This window comes from Microtus oregoni, unplaced genomic scaffold (assembly GCF_018167655.1).
Source record: "Microtus oregoni isolate MIOR12 unplaced genomic scaffold, Mior012 000047F_ref0000412, whole genome shotgun sequence".
Taxonomy (NCBI): domain Eukaryota; kingdom Metazoa; phylum Chordata; class Mammalia; order Rodentia; family Cricetidae; genus Microtus; species Microtus oregoni.
This window is the reverse complement of record NW_024543221.1, coordinates 16,464,505-16,485,717: the sequence shown is the minus strand read 5'-3', so window position 1 is coordinate 16,485,717 and position 21,213 is coordinate 16,464,505. Positions and strand designations below refer to the sequence as shown.

At 44.2% G+C, this 21,213-nt stretch overlaps 1 protein-coding gene across 1 annotated transcript in view; it reads left to right on the top strand.

The window, feature by feature from the left end:
* The window catches only part of Hhat (hedgehog acyltransferase), a 245,673-nt gene that overhangs the window by 88,480 nt on the left and 135,980 nt on the right, over positions 1–21,213 (top strand). Inside the window, exon 9 of the mRNA XM_041635455.1 lies at positions 20,767–20,802. Within this exon, the coding sequence (XP_041491389.1) occupies positions 20,767–20,802 (36 nt within the window). The remainder of the gene's footprint in view (positions 1–20,766; positions 20,803–21,213) is intronic.

Sequence of the window (21,213 nt, the reverse complement as noted above, 5' to 3'; positions counted from 1 at the left end):
AGTGCCTGTGAATGCAGGGGTCATTGGCTGTTTAACCGCCTTGTCCACCCTGGATGCTCTGGTGGGTTTGCCAGCAATAGAAGTTGCTACAGGGTAACAATAGCCACTTTCTGGTTGGGGACTTTTTTGTGTATGTGTGAGTCTGTGTATAGTTGTTTTGGCACAAAACCCACAGGCATTTATGTCTACTGTTGAGAAGGGTGTTGGGGCTGTTTAGACAGTGGGCAAATAAATGTGGTGACTCAGGCCCTGTTGGTGACTCACGAGCTGGACAGCAGGCTGCCGACCGTGTGTACTTAATGATGCTCCCAGTTTGTTTAAGAGAGCAGAGTGAGTGACTGGTGCATCCTGACCCTGATTCTATTACGGCCAGTGTCGGTGAAAACGCAAAATACAGCTCTTACCTCACAGAGAAAGACATGGCTTATTCTAGAACCAAACATGAATGTCCAAGGCCAGGGAAAAGAGATTCAGCTTTCCCCAAGGGCTATGGTCCAAGGAGAGCAATTTTGTAACATTTTAGTAGAAACAGAACAAAGAAAGCTGTCAATCAATAGTTCTCAGATACAGCGGTCAGACGGCGGGCTTTAGCAAAGAGGGGAAAATAATCTGCTATGGTTTCTGGTCCTTTCTGAGGACACATTTAGCCTTGGAGTTGATGGGAGCTAGTGTGACAGTCACAAGGTCATTAAGTCACACACAGAGGAGATCACTGACTATTCAAGAGCACAAGATAGCCCAAGAATATTTTTTTATTTTTTATTATTTTATTTTATTTTTTAAATTTATTTATTTATTAAAGATTTCTGTCTCTTCCCCGCCACCGCCTCCCATTATTCTCCCCTCCCCCAACCAAGTCCCCAACCCTTGTCAGCCCAAAGAGCAATCAGGGTTCCCTGCCATGTGGGGAGTCCAAGGACCACCCACCTCCATCCAGGTCTAGTAAGGTGAGCATCCGAACTGCCTAGGCTCCCACAAAGCCAGTACGTGCAGTAGGATCAAAAACCCATTGCCATTGTTCTTGAGTTCTCAGGAGTCTTCATTGTCTGCTATGTTCAGTGAGTCTGGTTTTATCCCAGGCTTTTTCAGACCCAGGCCAGCTGGCCTTGGTGAGTTCCCCATAGAACATCCCCACTGTCTCAGTGTGTGGGTGCACCCCTCGTGGTCCTGAGTTCCTTGCTCGTGCTCTCTCTCCTGCTCCTGATTTGGACCTTGAGATTTCTGTCCGGTGCTCCAATGTGGGTCTCTGTCTCTGTCTCCTTTCATCGCCTGATGAAGGATAATATTCAGGAGGATGCCTATATGTTTTTCTTTGGGTTCTCCTTATTTAGTTTCTCTAGGATCACTAATTATAGGCTCAATGTCCTTTGTTTATGGCTAGAAGCCAAATATGAGTGAGTACATCCCATGTTCCTCTTTTTGGGTCTGGCTTACCTCACTCAGGATAGTGTTTTCTATTTCCATCCATTTGCATGCAAAATTCAAGAAGTCCTTGTTTTTTACTGTTGAGTAGTACTCTAATATGTATATATTCCATACTTTCTTCATCCATTCTTCCATTGAAGGGCATCTAGGTTGTTTCCAGGTTCTGGCTATTACAAACAATGCTGCTATGAACATAGTAGAGCATATACCTTTTTTTTTTTTTGGTTTTTCGAGACAGGGTTTCTCTGTGGTTTTGGAGCCTGTCCTGGAACTAGCTCTTGTAGACCAGGCTGGTCTCGAACTCACAGAGATCTGCCTGCCTCTGCCTCCCGAGTGCTGGGATTAAAGGCGTGCGCCACCACTGCCCGGCTAGAGCATATACTTTTGTTGTATGATAAGGCCTCTCTTGGGTATATTCCCAAGAGTGGTATTGCTGGGTCCAGGGGTAGGTTGATCCCGAATTTCCTGAGAAACCTCCACACTGCTTTCCAAAGTGGTTGCACAAGTTTGTATTCTTACCAGCAATGGATGAGTGTACCCCTTTCTCCACAACCTCTCCAGCAAAGGCTATCATTGGTGTTTTTGATTTTAGCCATTCTGACAGGTGTAAGATGGTATCTTAAAGTTGTCTTGATTTACATTTCCCTGATCACTAAGGAAGTTGAGCATGACCTTAAGTGTCTCTTGGCCATTTGAATTTCTTCTGTTGGGAATTCTCTGTTCAGCTCAGTGCCCCATTTTATAATTGGGTTGATTAGCCTTTTACGGTCTAGTTTCTTGAGTTCTTTATATATTTTGGAGATCAGACCTTTGTCAGTTGCGAGATTGGTGAAGATCTTCTCCCAGTCAGTGGGTTGCCTTTGTTTCTTAGTGACAGTGTCCTTTGCTTTACAGAAGCTTCTCAGTCTCAGGAGGTCCCATTTATTCAATGATGCCCTTAATGTCTGTGCTGCTGGGGTTATACGTAGGAAGTGGTCTCCTGTGCCCATGTGTTGTAGACTACTTCCCACTTTCTCTTCTATCAGGTTCAGTGTGTTCGGACTGATATTGAGGTTTTTAATCCATTTGGACTTCAGTTTTGTGCATGGTGATAGATATGGGTCTATTTTCATTCTTCTACAGATTGACATCCAGTTTTGCCAGCACAATTTGTTGAAGATGCTCTTTTTTCCATTGTATACTTTTAGCTCCTTTATCGAAAATCAGGTGTTCATAGGTTTGTGGGTTAATGTCAGGGTCTTCTATTCGATTCCATTGGTCGACTTCTCTGTTTTTATGCCAATACCAAGCTGTTTTCATTACTGTAGCTCTGTAATAGAGTTTGAAGTCAATGATGGTAATGCCTCCAGACGATCCTTTATTGTATAAGATTGTTTTGGCTATCCTGGGTTTTTTGTTTTTCCATATAAAGTTGATTATTGTCTTCTCCAGATCTGTGAAGAATTTTGATGGGATTTTGATGGGGATTGCATTGAATCTATAGATTGCTTTTGGTAGAATTGCCATTTTTACTATGTTGATCCTCCCAATCCAAGAGTAGGGGAGATCCTTCCATTTTCTGGTGTCCTCTTCACTTTCTTTCTTCAAAGACTTAAAGTTCTTGTCATATAGATCTTTCACTTTCTTGGTCAGAGTTACCCCAAGATATTTTATGCTATTTGTGGCTATCGTGAAAGGTGATGCTTCTCTGATTTCCCTCTCTGTTTTCTTATCCTTAGTGTATAGGAAGGCCACTGATTTTTTGGAGTTGATCTTGTATCCTGCCACATTACTAAAGGTGTTTATCAGCTGTAGGAGTTCTTTGGTAGAGTTTTTGGGGTGGCTTAGGTATACTATCATATCATCTGCAAATAACAAAAGCTTAACTTCTTCCTTTCCAGTACGAATCCTCTTGATCCCCTTATATTGTCTTATTGCTATTGCTAGAACTTCAAGCACTATATTGAAGAGGTATGGAGAGAGTGGACATCCTTGTCGTGTTCCTGATTTTAGTGGGATGGCTTTGAGTTTTTCTCCGTTTAATTTAATGTTAGCTGTCGGTTTGCTGTAAATAGCTTTTATTATATTTAGGTATGACCCTTGTATCCCTAATCTCTCCAAGACCTTTATCATAAAGGGGTGTTGAATTTTGTCGAATGCTTTTTCAGCATCTAATGAAATGATCATATGGTTTTTTTCTTTCAGTTTATATATATGGTGGATTACATTGATAGATTTGCGTATGTTGAACCAGCCCTGCATCTCTGGGATGAAGCCTACTTGATCATAATGGATAATTTTTCTAATGTGTTCTTGGATTCGGTTTGCCAGTATTTTATTGAGAATTTTTGCGTCGATATTCATGAGTGAGATAGGCCTGTAATTCTCTTTCTTGGTTGGGTCTTTGTGTGGTTTTGGTCTCAGGGTAACTGTAGCTTCATAAAAGGAATTTGGCAATGACTCTTCTGTTTCTATATTGTGAAATACATTAAGGAGTATAGGTATTAGCTCTTCTTGGAAGTTCTGGTAGAATTCTGCATTGAAACCATCTGGTCCTGGGCTTTTTTTTGGAAGGGAGATTTTTGATAACAGTTTCTAGTTCTTCGTGACTAACAGGTCTATTTAGATCATTCACCTGGTCTTGGTTTAACTTTGGTATATGGTACCTATCTAAAAAAAATGTCCATTTCTTTTGCATTTTCCAGTTTTGTGGCATACAGGCTTTTGTAGTAAGATCTAATGATTCTCTGAAATTCCTCTGTGTCTGTGGTTATGTCCCCCTTTTCATTTCTGATCTTATTTATTTGCGTGTTCTCTCCCTGTTGTTTAATTTGTTTGGATAGGGGTTTGTCGATCTTGTTGATTTTCTCCAAGAACCAACTTTTTGTTTCATTGATTCTTTGGACTGTTTTCTGTGTTTCTATTTTGTTGATTTCAGCCCTCAGTTTGATTATTTCCAGTCTTCTACTCCTCCTGGGCGTGTCTGCTTCTTTTTTTTTTCTAAAGCTTTCAGGTGTGTTGTTAAGTCCCCAATGTATGCATTCTCCGTTTTCTTTAAGTGGGCACTTAGTGCTATGAACTTTCCTCTTAGCACTGCTTTCATCGTGTCCCATAGGTTTGAGTATGTTGTCTCTTTATTTTCATTAAATTCAAGGAAGACTTTAATTTCTTTCTTAATTTCTTCCTTGACCCAGGTGTGGTTCAGTAGTTGACTGTTCAGTTTCCATGAGTTTGTCAGCTTTCTGGGGGTAGCATTGTTGTTGCCTTCTAACTTCAATCGTGGTGATCTGATAAGACACAGGTGGACACTGATATTTTTTTGTATCTGTGGAGGTTTCCTTTGTTTCCAAGTATGTGGTCAGTTTTTGAGAAGGTTCCATGAGCTGCAGAGTAGAAGGTATATTCTTTCCTATTTGGGTGGAGTGTTCTATAGATGTCTGTTAAGTCCATTTGCTTCATTACCTCCAATAATTCTCTTAATTTTCTCTTTGGTTTCTGTCTGATTGACCTGTCCATTGGAGAGAGAGGTGTATTGAAGTCTCCTACTCCTAGTGTGTGTGGTTTGATGTCTGCCTTGAGTTCTAGTAATATTTCTTTTACATAAGTGGGTGCTTTTATATTAGGGGCGTAGATATTCAGGATTGAGACGTCATCCTGATGAATTGTTCCTGTTATGAATATAAAGTGTCCATCTCGATCTCTTCTGATTGATTTTAGTTTGAAGTCAGTTTTGTTAGAAATTAGTATGGCCACACCTGCTTTTTTCCTAGGACCATTTGCTTGAAACACCTTTTCCCAACCCTTTACTCTGAGTAGATGCCTGTCTTTCTGGTTTAGATGTGTTTCTTGCAAACAGCAGAATGTTGGATCCTGTTTTCGTATCCAATCTCTTAGCCTGTGCCTTTTTATAGGTGAATTGAGACCATTAATATTAAGTGATATTAATGACCAGAGGTTGTTTACTCCTGTTATTCTTATTGTTTTTGGTAGTAGAGTTTGTGTGTCTCCCTTCTTTGAGTTGTGCTGGTGAAGGGTCACTAGATGCCTGAGTTATTGTAGGCAGTGTTGGCAATGTTGGATTTCTTGGGTTGTGATTTTCCTTCTATTACTTTCTTTAGGGTTGGATTTGTCACTACGTATTGTTTAAATTTGTTCTTATCCTGGAATGTCTTGTTTTCTCCATTGATAATGAACAATATCTTGGCTGGGTATAGTAGTTTGGGTTTGCATCCATGGTCTCTTAGCTTCTGCAGTACCTCTATCCAGGACCTTCTAGCTTTCATGGTTTCCATAGAGAAGTCAGGTGTAAGTCTGATCAGTTTACCTTTATAAGTTACTTGGCCTTTTTCCTTTGCAGCTCTTAATATTCTTTCTTTAACCTGTATATTTTGTGTTTTGATTATTATATGGCGAGGGGATGTTTTTCTTTGATCCAGTCTGTTTGGGGTTCTGTATGTTTCTTGAATATTCAAAGGAATATCTTTCTTTATGTTGGGAAAGTTTTCTTCCGTAATTTTGTTAAAAATATTTTCTGGGCCTTTGAGCTATGACTCTTCTTTTTCTTCTATTCCTATTATTCTTAGGTTTGGTCTTTTTATTGTGTCCCATATTTCCTTAATGTTTTGTGATGAGAATTTGTTGGCTTTGCTGTTTTCTTTGATCTGTGCTTTTATTTTCTCTATGGTGTCCTCAGAATCTGAGATCCTTTCTTCTATCTCTTGTATTCTATTGATTATGCTTGTTTCTGTAGACTCTGCTCGTTGACCTAGATTTTCCATAGCAGGGTTTGTGTTTTCTTCCTTGCTTCCATTTCAGTTTCAACTCTTGAACTATTTCCATTACCTGTTTGATCGTTTTTTCTTGGTTTCCCAGGGTATCATGTACGTATTTACTCATATCTTCAAACTTTTTGTTATACTTCTCATCCATTTTTATCAGGGCGTTTTTCACATGTTGTTTAAGGGACTCTATTGCTTTCATAAAGTCAATTTTTTCCACTTCTTCTGTGTTAGGGTGTTCAAGTCCTTCTGTTGTAAGATCATTGGGTTCTGGTGTTTTCATGTTGTTTTTGAGATTATTGGGTGAATTTTTGCCTTGGCGCCTGCCCTTCTCCTCTTATCGATGCTATCTAATGGGTCTTTTAGAACCGGATCAGGTTTTCCTGCTGGCCAGGTTCTCCTCTTACAAAATGCCCTTGCTCTGTTTCCTGGCTCCTGCCGGAGGCCAAGATCCCTCTCACACCTCAGAAGGGTCTTCAGGAACGGGACCTGGCTCCTCATTTGCCAGGGACCTCGCCAACCAAAGGCCTACCTCTTTGATTTAATTGTAGTGGGGCGATCTGCTCTCGGTGTTGCACGCCGGTCCCTGCCGCCTGCGACTGCTGCCGTGCCGGTCCCCTCAGGTCCCCGCCGCCTAAAAACATTTTAAATTCGATCTTGGACTTGCAACATTCAAACCTCACCACAGTCATTGAAGTTCTAGCCAACCTGTGTAGAACGTTTGAGAATGTATGTGTTCTTTGTAAGAACTTGCTCCTACCTTATGTGAGCTCAGGCAGTGGCTGGCCTTGTCATGATTGTCCTTCTCAATGAAGTGAGTCTCTGGACACCGTCATCCCAAGGCTGCTGGGTGTCTGTTCCATGCCTAGTGGCTCCTTCCAAATTCTGTGTGTCTTTAAAGTAAGGAAGGGCAGTGTGAAAAATACATCAAAATCTAATTGTGTTTAGTGACTATTAGCTAGATAGATAATGTCTACGTCACAAAATGGTCTTAGTTGATATATTTTATTTTCTAAATGGACTAAGTAAGACCTCATGTTAAAACTAACAGTGGCCATCCCAGCCAAGGAAGTTGTTTTTATCATATGTACTGTGCATCTTCTAATGCACATTTTTGGAAAGCCTGCTGGAAAGGACATTAAAAACTCAACAATGAAAGCTGAAAATAGAAACATTTCTGTCATATAAGATAAATACTTTTTGCCACACTCCAAAAGCTGTGTTCAAACTTTTAGGATTCACAGTGAAGGAGTTAATCCTTCTACATTCCTAAGTCACACACACACCTATCCACCCTGCATGTTCACACACATGCACACACACAGTCACGTGGACACACATATATACACACATGCACACATGTACAAGCACATGTATGGATTGCATGTGTGTATGCATGTGTGTGTGCATGCATGCGGACACACACAAACCCACACACACTCTTGGTGGAGAAGCATGGCCCAGTGATGACCTAGGCTGTGATTGGTTAATGGGTTCATCTTTGATGGGAGACTGGTTTTGTTCATTTCTGCGAGACTCTCTGTGAGGAAGGTTTGGTGGAGGTGGGTGAGTTCTAGGCACATCCACTTTTCTACCTGTAGATTGTTCATTTAGGAGTGATAAGCTATTAGTCACCTAGAACTCATTTTTCTAGGCAGGAACTAGACTGACACAGGATTGGAACTTTAGGGTCCCTTATCTGGAAGGCTTCTATGCTCTCTGTCTTCTACAGTGTTGAGACATTTAGCTCTTAGGCATGGAGAGGTGGCTTAGCAGTTAGGAGTACTTATCTCTCCATCAGAGAACCCAAGCATGTGTTCCAATACCCACATCAAATGGTTTGCAAATGCCTGCAACTCCAGGACCTACATGCATGCATATCTCTCTCTCTCTCTCTCTCTCTCTCTCTCTCTCTCTCTCTCTCTCTCAATTTAGCTCTTCTTTAAAGGCCGTGTATTTAGACTGTGCATCTGAACAGAGATACATCTTAAGAAGTTGTATGACTTTGCCTGGGAATATGTGAATGGAAGGGCATCTTACAGGAGCGTGGATTCTTCAAACACGGCTGTATTACTAAAAAGTCCACCCCGGCATGGGAGATGATCATGAAAGCTGTTTCTCTGCAACTCTGCATGTAAGTCACAGGCAGCTTGGCAGGTTGCAGAGTCCCCTTTCTTCCCAGCAGTCCTTGCTCTCTATATAACCCTAAAGAAAGAGAGCCTGTGCATCTGATAAGTTTCAGGAACTCTCTGAGACTTGTGAGTCGTTTATCTATGAGTCTTGAGGATCTTTCCTCAGGGATGGAACTGCTTCAATTCAGAAGTTATCACATGTAAGAAAAATGTGTCTTTTTAGGGTATCAGATTGTGTCTTTTTTAGGGTATCAGATTGGAGACACCCTTTTTCCTGTCCTTACTGGTGTATTAATTTTCATTATTCAGAAAAGCTATGGTGCTATGGTCTAATTTGTTATAATTTCTTTTTTGTCTTTCTTTCCTTCCTTCTTTCTTTCTTTCTTTCTTTCTTTCTTTCTTTCTTTCTTTCTTTGCTTTACAACTAAAGAGAAAACTACAGGAGACACTTAGAGGCCATGTTGCAAAATGTTGCCATCCAGCTTTGGCCCTTGCCAGTAAGGTTTTGGCACTCAAAGTGTCCCCTCTTGGCCAGAGATCCCATATACTGACTTCTGTGGACACACTCAAAGATTTTCCTATGTACAAACCTTGAGCTACCAATTACCCTACTTTGTTTTCTTTTGAACAGGTTTGGGTCTTGGGATGTTTGTGTGCAGAGCAGAAATATAAGATACAATGTAACCATGAGGGTTCAGACTCTCTGCTCCTTATTGAGCCCAAATCTGAGTTTGAGTGTCTTGGCTCAGGTTGAGCAGTAACTGGAAGAGAGAGGGGAGATAGGAAGGGAGAGAGAGGGGAGGGAGGAGAGAGAGAGAGAAAGAGAAGAATAGGTGCCCGTGGATGTAAAGGGAGGAAAAATGAAGTGGGCAGACCTTCTCCTATGCACATGTGGGCTGGCACTCATGTCACGACGGAGAACACGCTTGTAGACCAGGCTTTTGACATCAAAATTCCTCCTTCTAGGACACACAGCACCAAATTCTGAAACCTGGCCCCTCCAAGGCAGACCCTCTCCTCTGCTAGCGCAGGCTGATAGACGTATTCTCTGCCCCACCCTGGTCACAGTTTTGGTCCAATCTGTTTCTTTGCCATTGTTAGTAGCAGGGCCCCAGAGCTGACTGTGAACTTCCAGTGGCAGCGGCCCTAGGGCCACTTGGCTCACAGGCTCTCCTGCTGCAAGTTCTCCGTGGTCTTCTGTTCTGAAAAGGCATTTCAGATACTCCGTGGGGCCTCAGTCTCCTCTAATGCTGAAAGAGGGAATGGAATTTAATATCCTTAAGATTTTCTTCAGTTTAAAATTCTATAAAGGTGAAACGGAAGTGGGGATTTTAAGTTCTTGAATTAGTGATCTCCCAGATTTGCCCTGACCTGTGATGGTCACGATTAGTGATCAGCAGGATCTGGGTTCCTTCAGGAGACAAGCCCGTGGGCATGCCTGTGAGAGTTTATCTAGATCAGGTTAACTGAGGTGGAAAGACACTCCTTAACTGTCGGTGGTACCATCCCCTGGGCTGGAGCCCTGGACTGGATACAAGGGAGAAAGCCAGGTAATCCAAACGCTCACTGTTCTTTGCTTCCTGGCTGTAGATGCGATGTGACAGCCACTTTAAGCTCCTGTCATGAACTTGAAATGCAAACCCAAATAATCCTTCCGTCCTTAAATTAAAATAAGATTAAATTAAGTTGCTTTTATTGGGTGTTTTGTCACAGCCGTAGGACAAGTAATGAATTCCCCAGCGACGCTGAGGGTTTTTGTTCTGCTTCCCACTAAATAGCCAGTTTTCATTTTTTTTAAATTTAATAATTTCTTAGCCCCTTAAATTATCCCTAATTGATTGAAGTATAATCTGGGCTTTAATTAATATGCTTGCTATCATGTACTGACATGCAGATGCCGCTCTCACCATTAAGGAGCCGGCTCGCAAATCTTCTGTTAATGGGATATTTTGAATCCTTCCCACGAGTGCATTAGGCAACTGCTCACTCATGATGGAGACACTCCAGGCAGCAGCTCGTTCCTCCGCTCAGCAGGAAGGATTGTTCTGTGGAAACTCAAAGAGTGCATAATTAAGAACTGGAGTTGTTATTAGAGAGGGGTGTCTGCTCAGTACCCCAATATCTGTGGCTCTGGGTTCTTGCCTGCCAGATAAGGTCAGGGCTGGGCAAGCATGTGCCCACTGGAGTTCACATGGTGTGTGCGTGTGTAGAGACTGAGAGAGAGAGAAGATAGATGAGAGAGAGAGAGAGAGAGAGAGAGAGAGAGAGAGAGAGAGAGAAAGAGCAGTGTGCTTGTACCTCAGGCAGGGAGTGGGGGAGTGGTGCCCAGAATTTATGCTTAGTGCTTAAGTACCTTTTGAAGCTTTGTCCACTGAGAGAGTCAAGGGCCTCTGAACACGCTAGGATTGGAGGCACACCTCTAAGACCTTGCTGCAGGCTGAGATCAAGTCTCTTGGTCCTCCCCGTTTTAGTTGACGGGGAAACAGGCAGACTAGTGCTCCCACGCCCACCTCCAGTCCCTGAACCATGCCCAGACTGTTCACCTGAAGGAAATCTCGATTTGCTGATTATTCCATGGCTTTAAAAGCTACATCTGCTCTCTTCAACAAGGAGGAGGCAACTTGGCTCTGAAGAGTCTGGAAAGCAGGATAATGAGGTCCCCAGTCTCTCTCAACTCAGAGCCCTTCACCTGCTAGCCTTCATGTCTGTCATGCAAGTTCTCAGAGTTCACGCTTTAGAATTCCAGATATTAGTGCGGAGGGACAGGGACAGTAGGAAGCAGCAGACTCAGCAGAGACCTTGTCGGCAACAGGAAATCCACATTAGGAAGAACAAATAAAGAGGTTCAGTGCTGCCTGTTCCCCAGTGTCCATCTTGGGGGAGTCTTGACATGAGATAGTAAGGGTAAAGGTAAAACTCAGGAGTTAGTCAAGGTGTGGTCCCATCCATCATTGACTCACAGTTATTTCAGCCCACGTCTTTCCTGCAAGATGGTCTGACAGCTCCTAGGGACATTCCAGTCCATTGGAGATTAATTGTCTCAATAGCCTGATGGTCGAAAGCAAGGGGGTGTTTCTTTAGACCACACCACCTTCTCTCCTGCTAGGACAGTTGAAGAAGCTCAGCTTGCTGCAAGCCCATTTTAGTAACAAATTACCTCTAAGGAGTCCCTGAGGGATCTGAGATCTGGTAACCAGGTCTGTGGGTTTTGGACCCAGACTTGACATCTGAGTCTCAGCTAACCAGGCTCTGTACCATGGGCTCATAGCCACTAGGCTTGGAGCGAGGGTCTAGGGATAGCTTAGTCCAGTTGTTCTCAACCTTCCTAATAAAACCCTTTAATACAGTTCCTCATGTTACAGTGGCCCCCAACCATGAAATGGTTTTTGTTGCTACTTCATAACTATAATTTTGCTACTGCTATGAATCGTAATATAAATATCCGATATGCAGGGTATCTAGTATTCAACCATCACGTGAAAGGGTCATTGCAACCCAAAGGGGTCATGACCCACAGGATGAGAACCACTTGTTAAATCAGGGCTCATTTCAAGCTATAAAGAAGGAAAAGCTATTTCTGAGTGTCTCAGGGGACACTTGGCCTCCAGCAGCTAGAAACCGTGAGCGCAGCCCTGGACGAGAGCACAGGCCTGCTGATTTCTTTGGACACCTCCACCTGCAGTTGCCTTTCTTAGGTTTGGCTTCTATGAGACTTCTCAAGGGGAGGGCTGTGCAGACCAGAAAGCTGAAACACAAAGGTAGCCCAGGAATCATCATGTTTGCTCGAGAAGTGGCTCTCTGGCCGAATCAAACCCCAGAGGAAACTTCCTAGGCTTAAATCCCTGTGCATCCTCAGGCAAAACCCCATAATGAGACCATTACTTACAAATAATGGTCTCGAGGGCAGCGAATCAGTGGCTCTGTGGCCTGCTGGTGCCATTGTACTGGAACTTCAAATTGAGGTCAGTGGCATTTAACCTGAGTGCTGTGTCTTAATTTCTGTCAAGTGTAAACTCAGTATAGGAGAGGACTGTGATGAACTTCCCCTAAGAAAAGTGTTCCAGCGCAGAGACTTTTACCCTCAATTTAGAAAAAAAAAAACATTTAAAATATGAAATTGAAAAAAAAAGTGTGACTTTTTTAAATACCAGGAGACAAAAATAGCATATCCCAAGGAGCAGAGGAGCAAGGTGGAAAGCAGCGGAGGTGTGCTTAAGTTTCTCATCGTGTGGCGGAGTCTTAGAACCTTCTAGGAGAAGCCATGTTTGTTTGCGTACACACACACACACACACACACACACACACACACACACGGTCCTTGACTGAAGAGGATGGTGATTTCTTTATGTATCATTAAGTGCTGTTACACCGTGGTAGGAACTGCTGGGGAGGAGCAGTATTTCCTACACATCAAGCCAGCTTTGAGGCTGGTGCTCCTGGTATTTACAGTCCATACACATTACAGCCTGTGTGTGTGTGTGTGTGCGCGCGCGCGCGCGTGCACATGCATTTTAAGAAGACCTGGTAAGTGTGGTGTCTGCAGGGCAGGCTGAAGAGCTAGGGAAGAGCTGATGTGATTTTGAGTTTGAATGTAGTTTCGGAGAGAGAATTCCTTCCTCTCTGGGCCCCTCTGTCTTTGCCATTGAGGTCTTCAACTGATTGACCAAGTTCTGCCTCACAATGATATTTTATCCAAAGGCCATTGCTCTGGATGTTAACCATGATTTTAAAATGTCTTTGCTGTATCCTCCAAGCTGGTGCTTCACCCAAATAACCGGTTCCAAGGCCTAGCCAAGTGGAGGTATAGAACTAACCATACAGTTCTGGAATATGGGAGTAAGGCCTGGGTACTGGCTGAGCGCTGGCTGGGTGCTGGACTGAGTGCCGGCTGAGTGCTGACCAAGTGCTGACCAAGTGCTGACCAAGTGCTGACCGAGTGCCGGCTGAGTGCTGACCTAGTGCTGACCGAGTGCTGACCGAGTGCTGACCGGGTGCTGACCGGGTGCTGACCGGGTGCTGACCGGGTGCTGACCGGGTGCTGACTGAGCGCCGGCTGAGACCTAGTTGAAGTGTTGATGGCTCTCACTTCAAATCTGTGGCGGTGTCTTACAAATAAGTGTGTGTCTGGGTCCAAGTGTCTTGCAGAAAATCCCACACAAAGGGCTTGTCCTTGCCATCACCATATGGTTTGGATGTGTAGCCTCGGTAATGGATAGGCTTATGGGACTTTTTCTTACCTGTGGATAAATGGTATCATTAAACTTTTATATTTTTTGAATAGGGATTATTATATCCATAAAGGTATGCCTACTTCATGGAATCTTGTAGAATAATTACAACATGGATGTTAATATACTTTGCTACCTCCTGCTGTGCAAAGCCAATCTGTCTTCCCCGATAATCCTTTTCTCTAGAGTGAGTGACTGAAAGAGAATCATCTTTCAAGTCTAATGGATCCCAAGCAGGAAGTCTGTGCTCACACAGTTAAAAGGAGCAGCAGAAACACAGGGCAAAGGCTTTCAACTTAAAGTGATGGGATTTCCAGAAGGGCGTCGTTTCTGTCTCCTGTGAGGGTCACTGACCAGCTGGAAGGGAACTCCTTTTACAAGAAAGTCTCCCTGACCGTGTGCCTGGATCTCAGCCCTGCAGTCTTGGCTGAGCTGCTTTGTTGGTCTTGAAACCCATCAAGGGTCTTGCTCTCCAACTGCCTGGCACAGTGAGGCCTGGGGGAGCGCTGGTCTCAGGGCTGCCGGGACCACAGAGGCCCTCCCAGAAGGCTGTGCTTGCTACTGTTGCCACTCTAAGCTGTCAGTACCCATAACCAGCGTCACCTGCCCCAGCCCCGGTGGTGTCTGGCCTATAGTGAATGCTCAATAAATGTTTGTTGAAAATGGGAGGAATTAAGTTCCTTGTTCCGAGGAATGGATTTATATTTAGAGGAACAAGGTTTGTGGAGTGAGGAGTTTAAAATGCTGTTTTCTCAGTGTTTCTATGGAATTCAGTCAAACCAGAGTTTTTCTGATAATAAGTGCAGTTGAAAATTTTGAGACTAATTATGATACATACATGTGGAACATCTCATCTCTCAAATACTTGGGACCAAAAGCGTTTCAGACTTGAGAGGTTTTCGCTACCAAGAGGGCTCCGTGGGTAAAGGCAGTTGCTGCTAAGCCTGGCGACCGGAGCTCTGTCCCTGGAGCCCACTGGGTGGAAGGGGAGAATGGACCGCCAGAAGTTGTCCTCTGACCGCCACACATTCTGTGGCGTGCACACTCCCCAGTGAATAAATAAATAAAAGACAAATTTTAAAGGTATTTAAGAGGGCTTTTTGGGGGACGGGGAAATTTTAGAATGGCTGAATAGATTTTGTTGATTTGAGTGTCCCTAAATGATAAACTCTAAAAACGTTTGAATGTGCTGAAAAGACGCTTTGGTCCCAGATTTTAGATTTGGGGTTAGGAATGATCTGATGGCAATTTCTATTTCTTGAACTCAGAACCTGTATCATTTTTGGTAGCATTCACTGGGAGAAGGCTTAGGTTTTGTGGCAGGGATGTCAAACTCTAGCAGCCCCAGTGAGGAGCCCTGAGCTTCGAGTAAGAGCTCAGGCCTCTTTCTGTTCTGAGCTGAAGGCATTCCTGAAGACCAGCCGCTGTGACAGTTGTCAGTCAGGTGGCTTCAGCCCAGAGGCTGAGCAGTGGTGGCGTGGGCTGTGCCGTTTAAGTGTAAGCACTGACAGGAAGTGACCATGGCAGCATGGACTGTCAGCAGCCAGGAATGCTTTTGTCTGTGTCTGTTGTCTGTCTGTCATCTGTCCGTCTTGCCGTCCGTGTCATCTGTCTTTCATATGTTCCCTGGAGAGAGCCTCCTACCAGAATGGCCAGCTTACATTCACCCTTCTGCACCCAACCAGGGTGCCACCTCCTCTGGGAAGCAGTCCTGCTGGCCTTCCTGTGTCCCAGCTCCATCTGGAGTAATGTGCACAGCTTTTTCCCAGCACCGGGGCGGCGCTGGACTTACCGCTCATTTGTATCCATCACCTTGGTTTGGTTTATTTATTTATATTTCTTCCGCTAGGCTGGGACCTGTGGGTTTGCATGCTCACTTATTTGCTTTCTTTCTGCAGCGTCTACTATAATGCCTGGCGCTCTAAATGTCAAACACAAAGCTTCCTTTCTATTATCCTGATCCATAGAGCCAACCTCATGAACTTCTGCCCTTTCTAGGACTTTGGCTCAGTTGGTGCCTGTGTCTCCATCTTTGCCAACCCCCTCCTCTCTTTTACCCCAACACTTCTGCTATCTTTTGTGGATTGCTTTGGGGTTGGGCCAGGAAGTCAGAAATAGTTGTGAGTTCCTGGGTGGTGAGGAGTAACTCCAGGGAGCAGAAGGCACTCCCATGGTTCGAGGAAAGGCTGGGACAGCTGCTTAGGAAGCAGCTGCCTACACACCTGCAGCGGGAGCCTGTGAATTGTGTCTGCTGTCTGCACATGTTCTCAGCTCAGTCCCCGGCTGCATCCCGAAGGAGAATGTGTTCAGTTCTTGGCAGAGCTTAATCTGAAGTCAGCTGAGAGGGTCTCTGGGAGGAGCCAATTTACAGACTTCATCCCTGGGGTGCAGGCCAGAAAATAGAAAGATGAGGTGCCAGTGTGTTCCCGCCTTCCTCTGATCCCTTCTTGGTGAGCTACCACATGTGACATTGTAAAAATTGACTAACTGGGGCTATAGACACGGCTCAGACTCCTGGGGCTATAGATACAGCTCAGACAGACAACCGGGGCTATAGACATAGTTCAGAAGTTAAAAGCATTTGCTGCTTGTGCTAACAACCAGAGTTCAGTGCCCAGCACCCGAGAAGCTCCCAACTGCCAGTAACTCCAGTTTCACACATACGTGCTAGCTCTCTCTCTTTCTCTCTCTCTCTACACACACACACACACACACACACACACACACACACTAAAATAATTTTAAAGTTGTTTAGTTAATTATGGTTGTGGGTTTTTGAGACAGAGTCACGGTGTAGCCGGGCTGGAATTTATAATCCTCTAGCTTCAGCCTCCTAAGTGCAGAGATTACAGTCATGTGATGCCGTACCTGGCTGTGTTATTGTTTAAATGAAGCTCTGCTCACGCTGTCAGTTGGCTCTTTAATTTCATCAGGGTGAGGGAACCCTAATCCACAGTTCTATTCCAATAGCTAGCATGTTCTATAGTTATATTTTACCTCTCCCCCAAAGACATTATTTCCCCTTAGGAATAAAAGAAAAATCTGTTTCAGTCTGGAAATTATAAACACATCACTTAGAAGTATATTAATACTTAATGTTTTAATTTATAATACATGAGCCATTAAAGAAACCCTCTAGAGGCTTAGTGGTCAAGAGAACTTGCTGTTCTTGCAGAGAACCTGAGTTTAGTTCCCAACAACCACGTCAGACAGTTTACAACTCTAGTTCCAGGGGGATCTGATGCCTCCTTCTGCCTGTCTGGGCACTGTAGTCACATGTGTGCATACACACTCGGGTGCACACACACACACACACATGCGTGCGCGCGCACACACACATACACAATACACAAACTAAAAAATAAAGTAAATCTTAAATATGCTCTGAACTCACATTGGATCACTTATAATTAGAGATGGATTAATTTCCTCTGTGTGTTAAGTGTCTCCGGGGCTTGTACTGAGTGCCCTGAGCTGGATACTGTTAGCCTGTCTCTCAGTTTCCGCAGTTGTGGAGTGGGTCTACCAGACCTTTCTTCACCATCGGTTGGAGGCATGTGGCAGTGCCCTGGAAACAACAAGCTCTACTGAAATATTAATTGTAGTGTTAATGGGTGTGGAGTTGAGATCTGTATTTAGAATTTATTCTTTCAGCATGTTAGCATATCAAGTTTTAATGACGGGAGTAAATCAGCCTCAGAGCGTCTTCATCCCCACTGTCTCTGCGCTCAAGAGGTCATTCTGGGAAAAAGAGTGCACCGACTGGGCCTGCCTACCTTGCCTGTGCTCCTCAGAAGGCCAAGGAGGCTCAGTTATCTCCCTAGATGCGGTGGGTAAGCTGTAAGTCCCCTGTCAAAGCAAGCAGGCAGATACATGAAAACAAAGGCCCACCATGTGACTGTGTGTGTTGGGGGTGCGTGTACATGTCTGTCATAGTGCACGTGGAGGTCAGAGGTCACTATTAGGTGCCCTCAATCACCTTATTTTTACTTAATTGATGTTATGTGTGTAGGTATTTTAGCTGCTTCTATGCACCACATGCATGCAATTCCCACAGAGGCCAGAAGAGGGCATCGGATCTCCCAGAGCTGGGGTAATGGACAGTTGTGAGCCTCCATGGAGGTGCTGGGATTTGAACACAGGTCCTCTAGAAGAACAGCCAGTGCTCTAAACTGCTGAGTCATCTCTGCAACCTCCACCTTAGTTTTTGAAACAAAACTCTTTTCATTGTTACTTGAATTCACTGATTCGGCAAGGCTGACTAACCAGAAAGCACCATAAATTAACCGTCTCTGCCTCCCTAGTGATGGGATTAGAGATGTATGCTGCCCTGTGTGACTTCTGTTTCCCCTCCCTCCCTCCCTCCTTCCCTCCCTCCCTTTCTTCCTTCCTCCCTCCCTCTCTCCTTCTTACTTTCTTTCTCCCACTCATGAGTGTTCTGTCTTCATATGTATCTTGTTTACAATGAGTGTTCCCGGTACCTGTGGAGACCAGAGGAAGGCATTGGATCCCCTAGAACTGGAGTTACAGAAAGTTGCTTCCTGCCATGTGGGTGCTGGGACTCAAACCTGGATCTTCTGGAAGGGCAGCCAGTGTTCTTAACTGCTGATCCATCTCTCCAGCCCCCATGCCTGGCTTTTTAAATGTGGGTTCTAGGGGATTAAATTCAGGTTTTCATGCCAAGATGGTATGACCAGATCCAGTTAGCATTTGATGTCATCTGAATCCTGCCTTCGTCGTCTTTACAGTCTCCCCCATCAGAGGTTGAGACAGAGAAGCACAGCTTTCTGCTCTCTGAAACAGGGTCCAGAAAGCATCAGGAGTGTAGGTAAACAGGTTCTGGTCTCAGTGATGGGTTCAGTGTTGATCACAAGCTCCTCGCCCTAAGCAGCCATACTCCTCACTGGGGTAGGAGACCTGTGTTCATTGCCTGGAGGCATAGAATTCACTCCAGTCTTCCTCAGGCAGATGACAGTTCAGGAGGCCAGTCTGACTGACTACGACCTCAGGCATCCTTCATTGTGGACAGCATGGACCTCCCAACATCTTCACAGTAGACCAGAGGAAGAGCAGGGCACTAGCTTAGTCCCAGTGGTTCAGAGTCAAGAAACATGACAATTAGAAGCTGAGGCAGGGATCTCAACAATTGGGGTTCCACACCTTTAATCCAGCACCAGGGAGATGATGTGGGATTCCCTTCTGTATGCTGTGAATATCATCGGTTAATAAAGGATCTACTTTAGGCCTATAGCAGAGCTATATGGGAACAGAGCTAGGCCGGAAAAACTAAATGGAATGCTGGGAGAAAGGAGATGGAGACAGAGAGAAGCCACATAGCCCCCTCCGGAGACAGATGCTGGGAACTTTTTCCGGTAAGCCATAACCATGTGGTGATACACAGATTAGTGGAGATGGGTTAAAGTAAGACGTAAGAGTTAGCCAATAAGAAGCTAGAGCTAAAGGGCTAAGCAGTGTTTTAAATAATACAGTTTCTGTGTGATTATTTCAGGGCTGAGCAGCCGGGACTAACTAGTGACCCTATTAGAGTGGGGAGGTGGAGACAGGAGGGATATGGCTGGGCAGTGTGAGGAATATAAGGTGGGAGGAGACAGGAGCTCATTGCAGTCAGAGGATGCAGTCTGGTGACAGGATCGCCCTGTTGGTCTGAGGATTCGGTAGAGGTAAAAGGTCTCTCTAGTGACTAGACTGCACCGCTTCTCTGATCTCTCAGCTTTTACTGTCTAATATTTGACTCTGATTCTTATTATGAAGACAAATTAGAATTTGTGCTACATCTGGTGTCCAACTTTTGAGGTACAAATTCATGAAAAAGCCACTTGCCTGTGACTTTGCAACCACCGGCATAGGCTGGAGCTACCCGCAGCCGGAGTTACTTCCCTGCTGGTTAGATTTTTCTTTCTTCTTTCCCCAATGGGCTTTCCCTGGGCTCTCTTCTCAGGCTGCTACCAAACTAGGTATCTGCCCTGAAATCTGGTCAGGCTTTTACTGTTCTGTGTGGCAGCTATAAGCCTCACATCTTCATCATCATTGGCGGCAGATTTGGTGAGAAGATTGGGAATTCTTAAAGGGAGAAATTAGTTATGAGAGAATTTTTTCTTATGTTAAAAAAATTGGAAACACAATAATGATAGAGGAAGTTAGGTCTCTGTATGATTACATAATGCATGACTTAAATATGGAACAATTAAATGAAGGGATAATCAGCTTAACCCAGATTGATATACTGTTAATTATCATTTTGATAATCTTTGTTGTCCTTTGATAATTCTTGGTTTGTTGCTTAAAAAGTTGTTTGGTATGAATGCCAAAATAGCCTTAGAAAAATTTAATAAAACAGATCATAGAGATATTCAAATTCAAGCATAGGAATTTTATGTAGAACCTATTTCAGAGTTGTATTATAAGGTTAGAGAGGAATAACCTAAAGTTTTCAAACAACCTCAATATATTCAGTAGCCTTACAGGAATTGCCCAATGATTGACATCCCCAGGACTCTGTAAGAGCTAAATGGACTCCTGTGACAGTGTTAGATTTAAGGAGACCAAGGAAGTCTCCCATGGCATGCATTCACCTTTTGTGAAGTAAATATAAACACAGAAGCTGAGGCAAGGCAGTCCCATAGATTAGTAGCAGAGTGGTGTGTGGAACGCTTTGTTCGGGGCTCACAGAGGGTTGTGGTACAGGAGGGTGCCCTTCTTCTGCCGTCTGTGCTCAGGGCAGACTGTGGGACAGGGTGCTTGCAGGTGGAGTGTGGAAGGAACCACAGCAGGGTTGGGCTCAGAAGACAGCGCTAACCCACTCTTCCTCCCCTTTCACTGCGTGGCTCTGGACTGTCAAACACATCCCATTTAGTGTTGGGTAATGAACATTGCAGGTAGCTCGTGTCATCAATGGACCATCCTACAGCAGTGTGGAGGGCATCCATCATTTGGGCTTTATTCTAGAGAGAGCTCAGGTTTGCAGGCAACTGTGCATTAGAATTACGCGGCTTAAGAAAACTTTCTGGGCTGGGTCCCAGAGCTGCTGAATGGTACATTGGAGGTGTGGCCCCAGCCTCTCCTGCTGCTGCTGCTGCTGCAGGACCACACTTCAAGTACCCAAGGGTAGCTACATCTTTGCAGTGCTTGGAATGTAAATTGTCAAGTCTACCATTGCTGTAAACATGTTTTAATCATAGACTTGTTTTGTCTCTTTTTAAACAGGTATTTTGATGTTGGACTACACAATTTCTTGATCAGGTAAGCCAGTACCTTTTGTTTTAGCTCTGATTGAATAGTGTATTTATTATGGATGGATGCAAATGGGAAAAACCTTAGCAAATGAATTAGTAGTTGAATTATTTGCCAGGAGAACATTGCTAACACTATGTGTTTGTTCATTACCATCTCACATAAATAATCACTCAGAGCTGTTTCTATCAGAAGTGAGAGTTAACTGTCTTTGTTTGCTTTCTGTTGCTGTGATAAAACAGTGGCCAAAAGCAACTTGGGAAGGAAAGGGTTTATATAAGCTTGCAGTCCCACCGTCGAAGGAAGCTAAGGCAGGAACCAAAGCAGAGACCATGGAGGAGCACAGCTTACTGGCTTGCTTCTTCTGGCTTCTTCATTTTGCTTTCTTATACAGTCCAGGCTGATCTGCATGGGATGGTC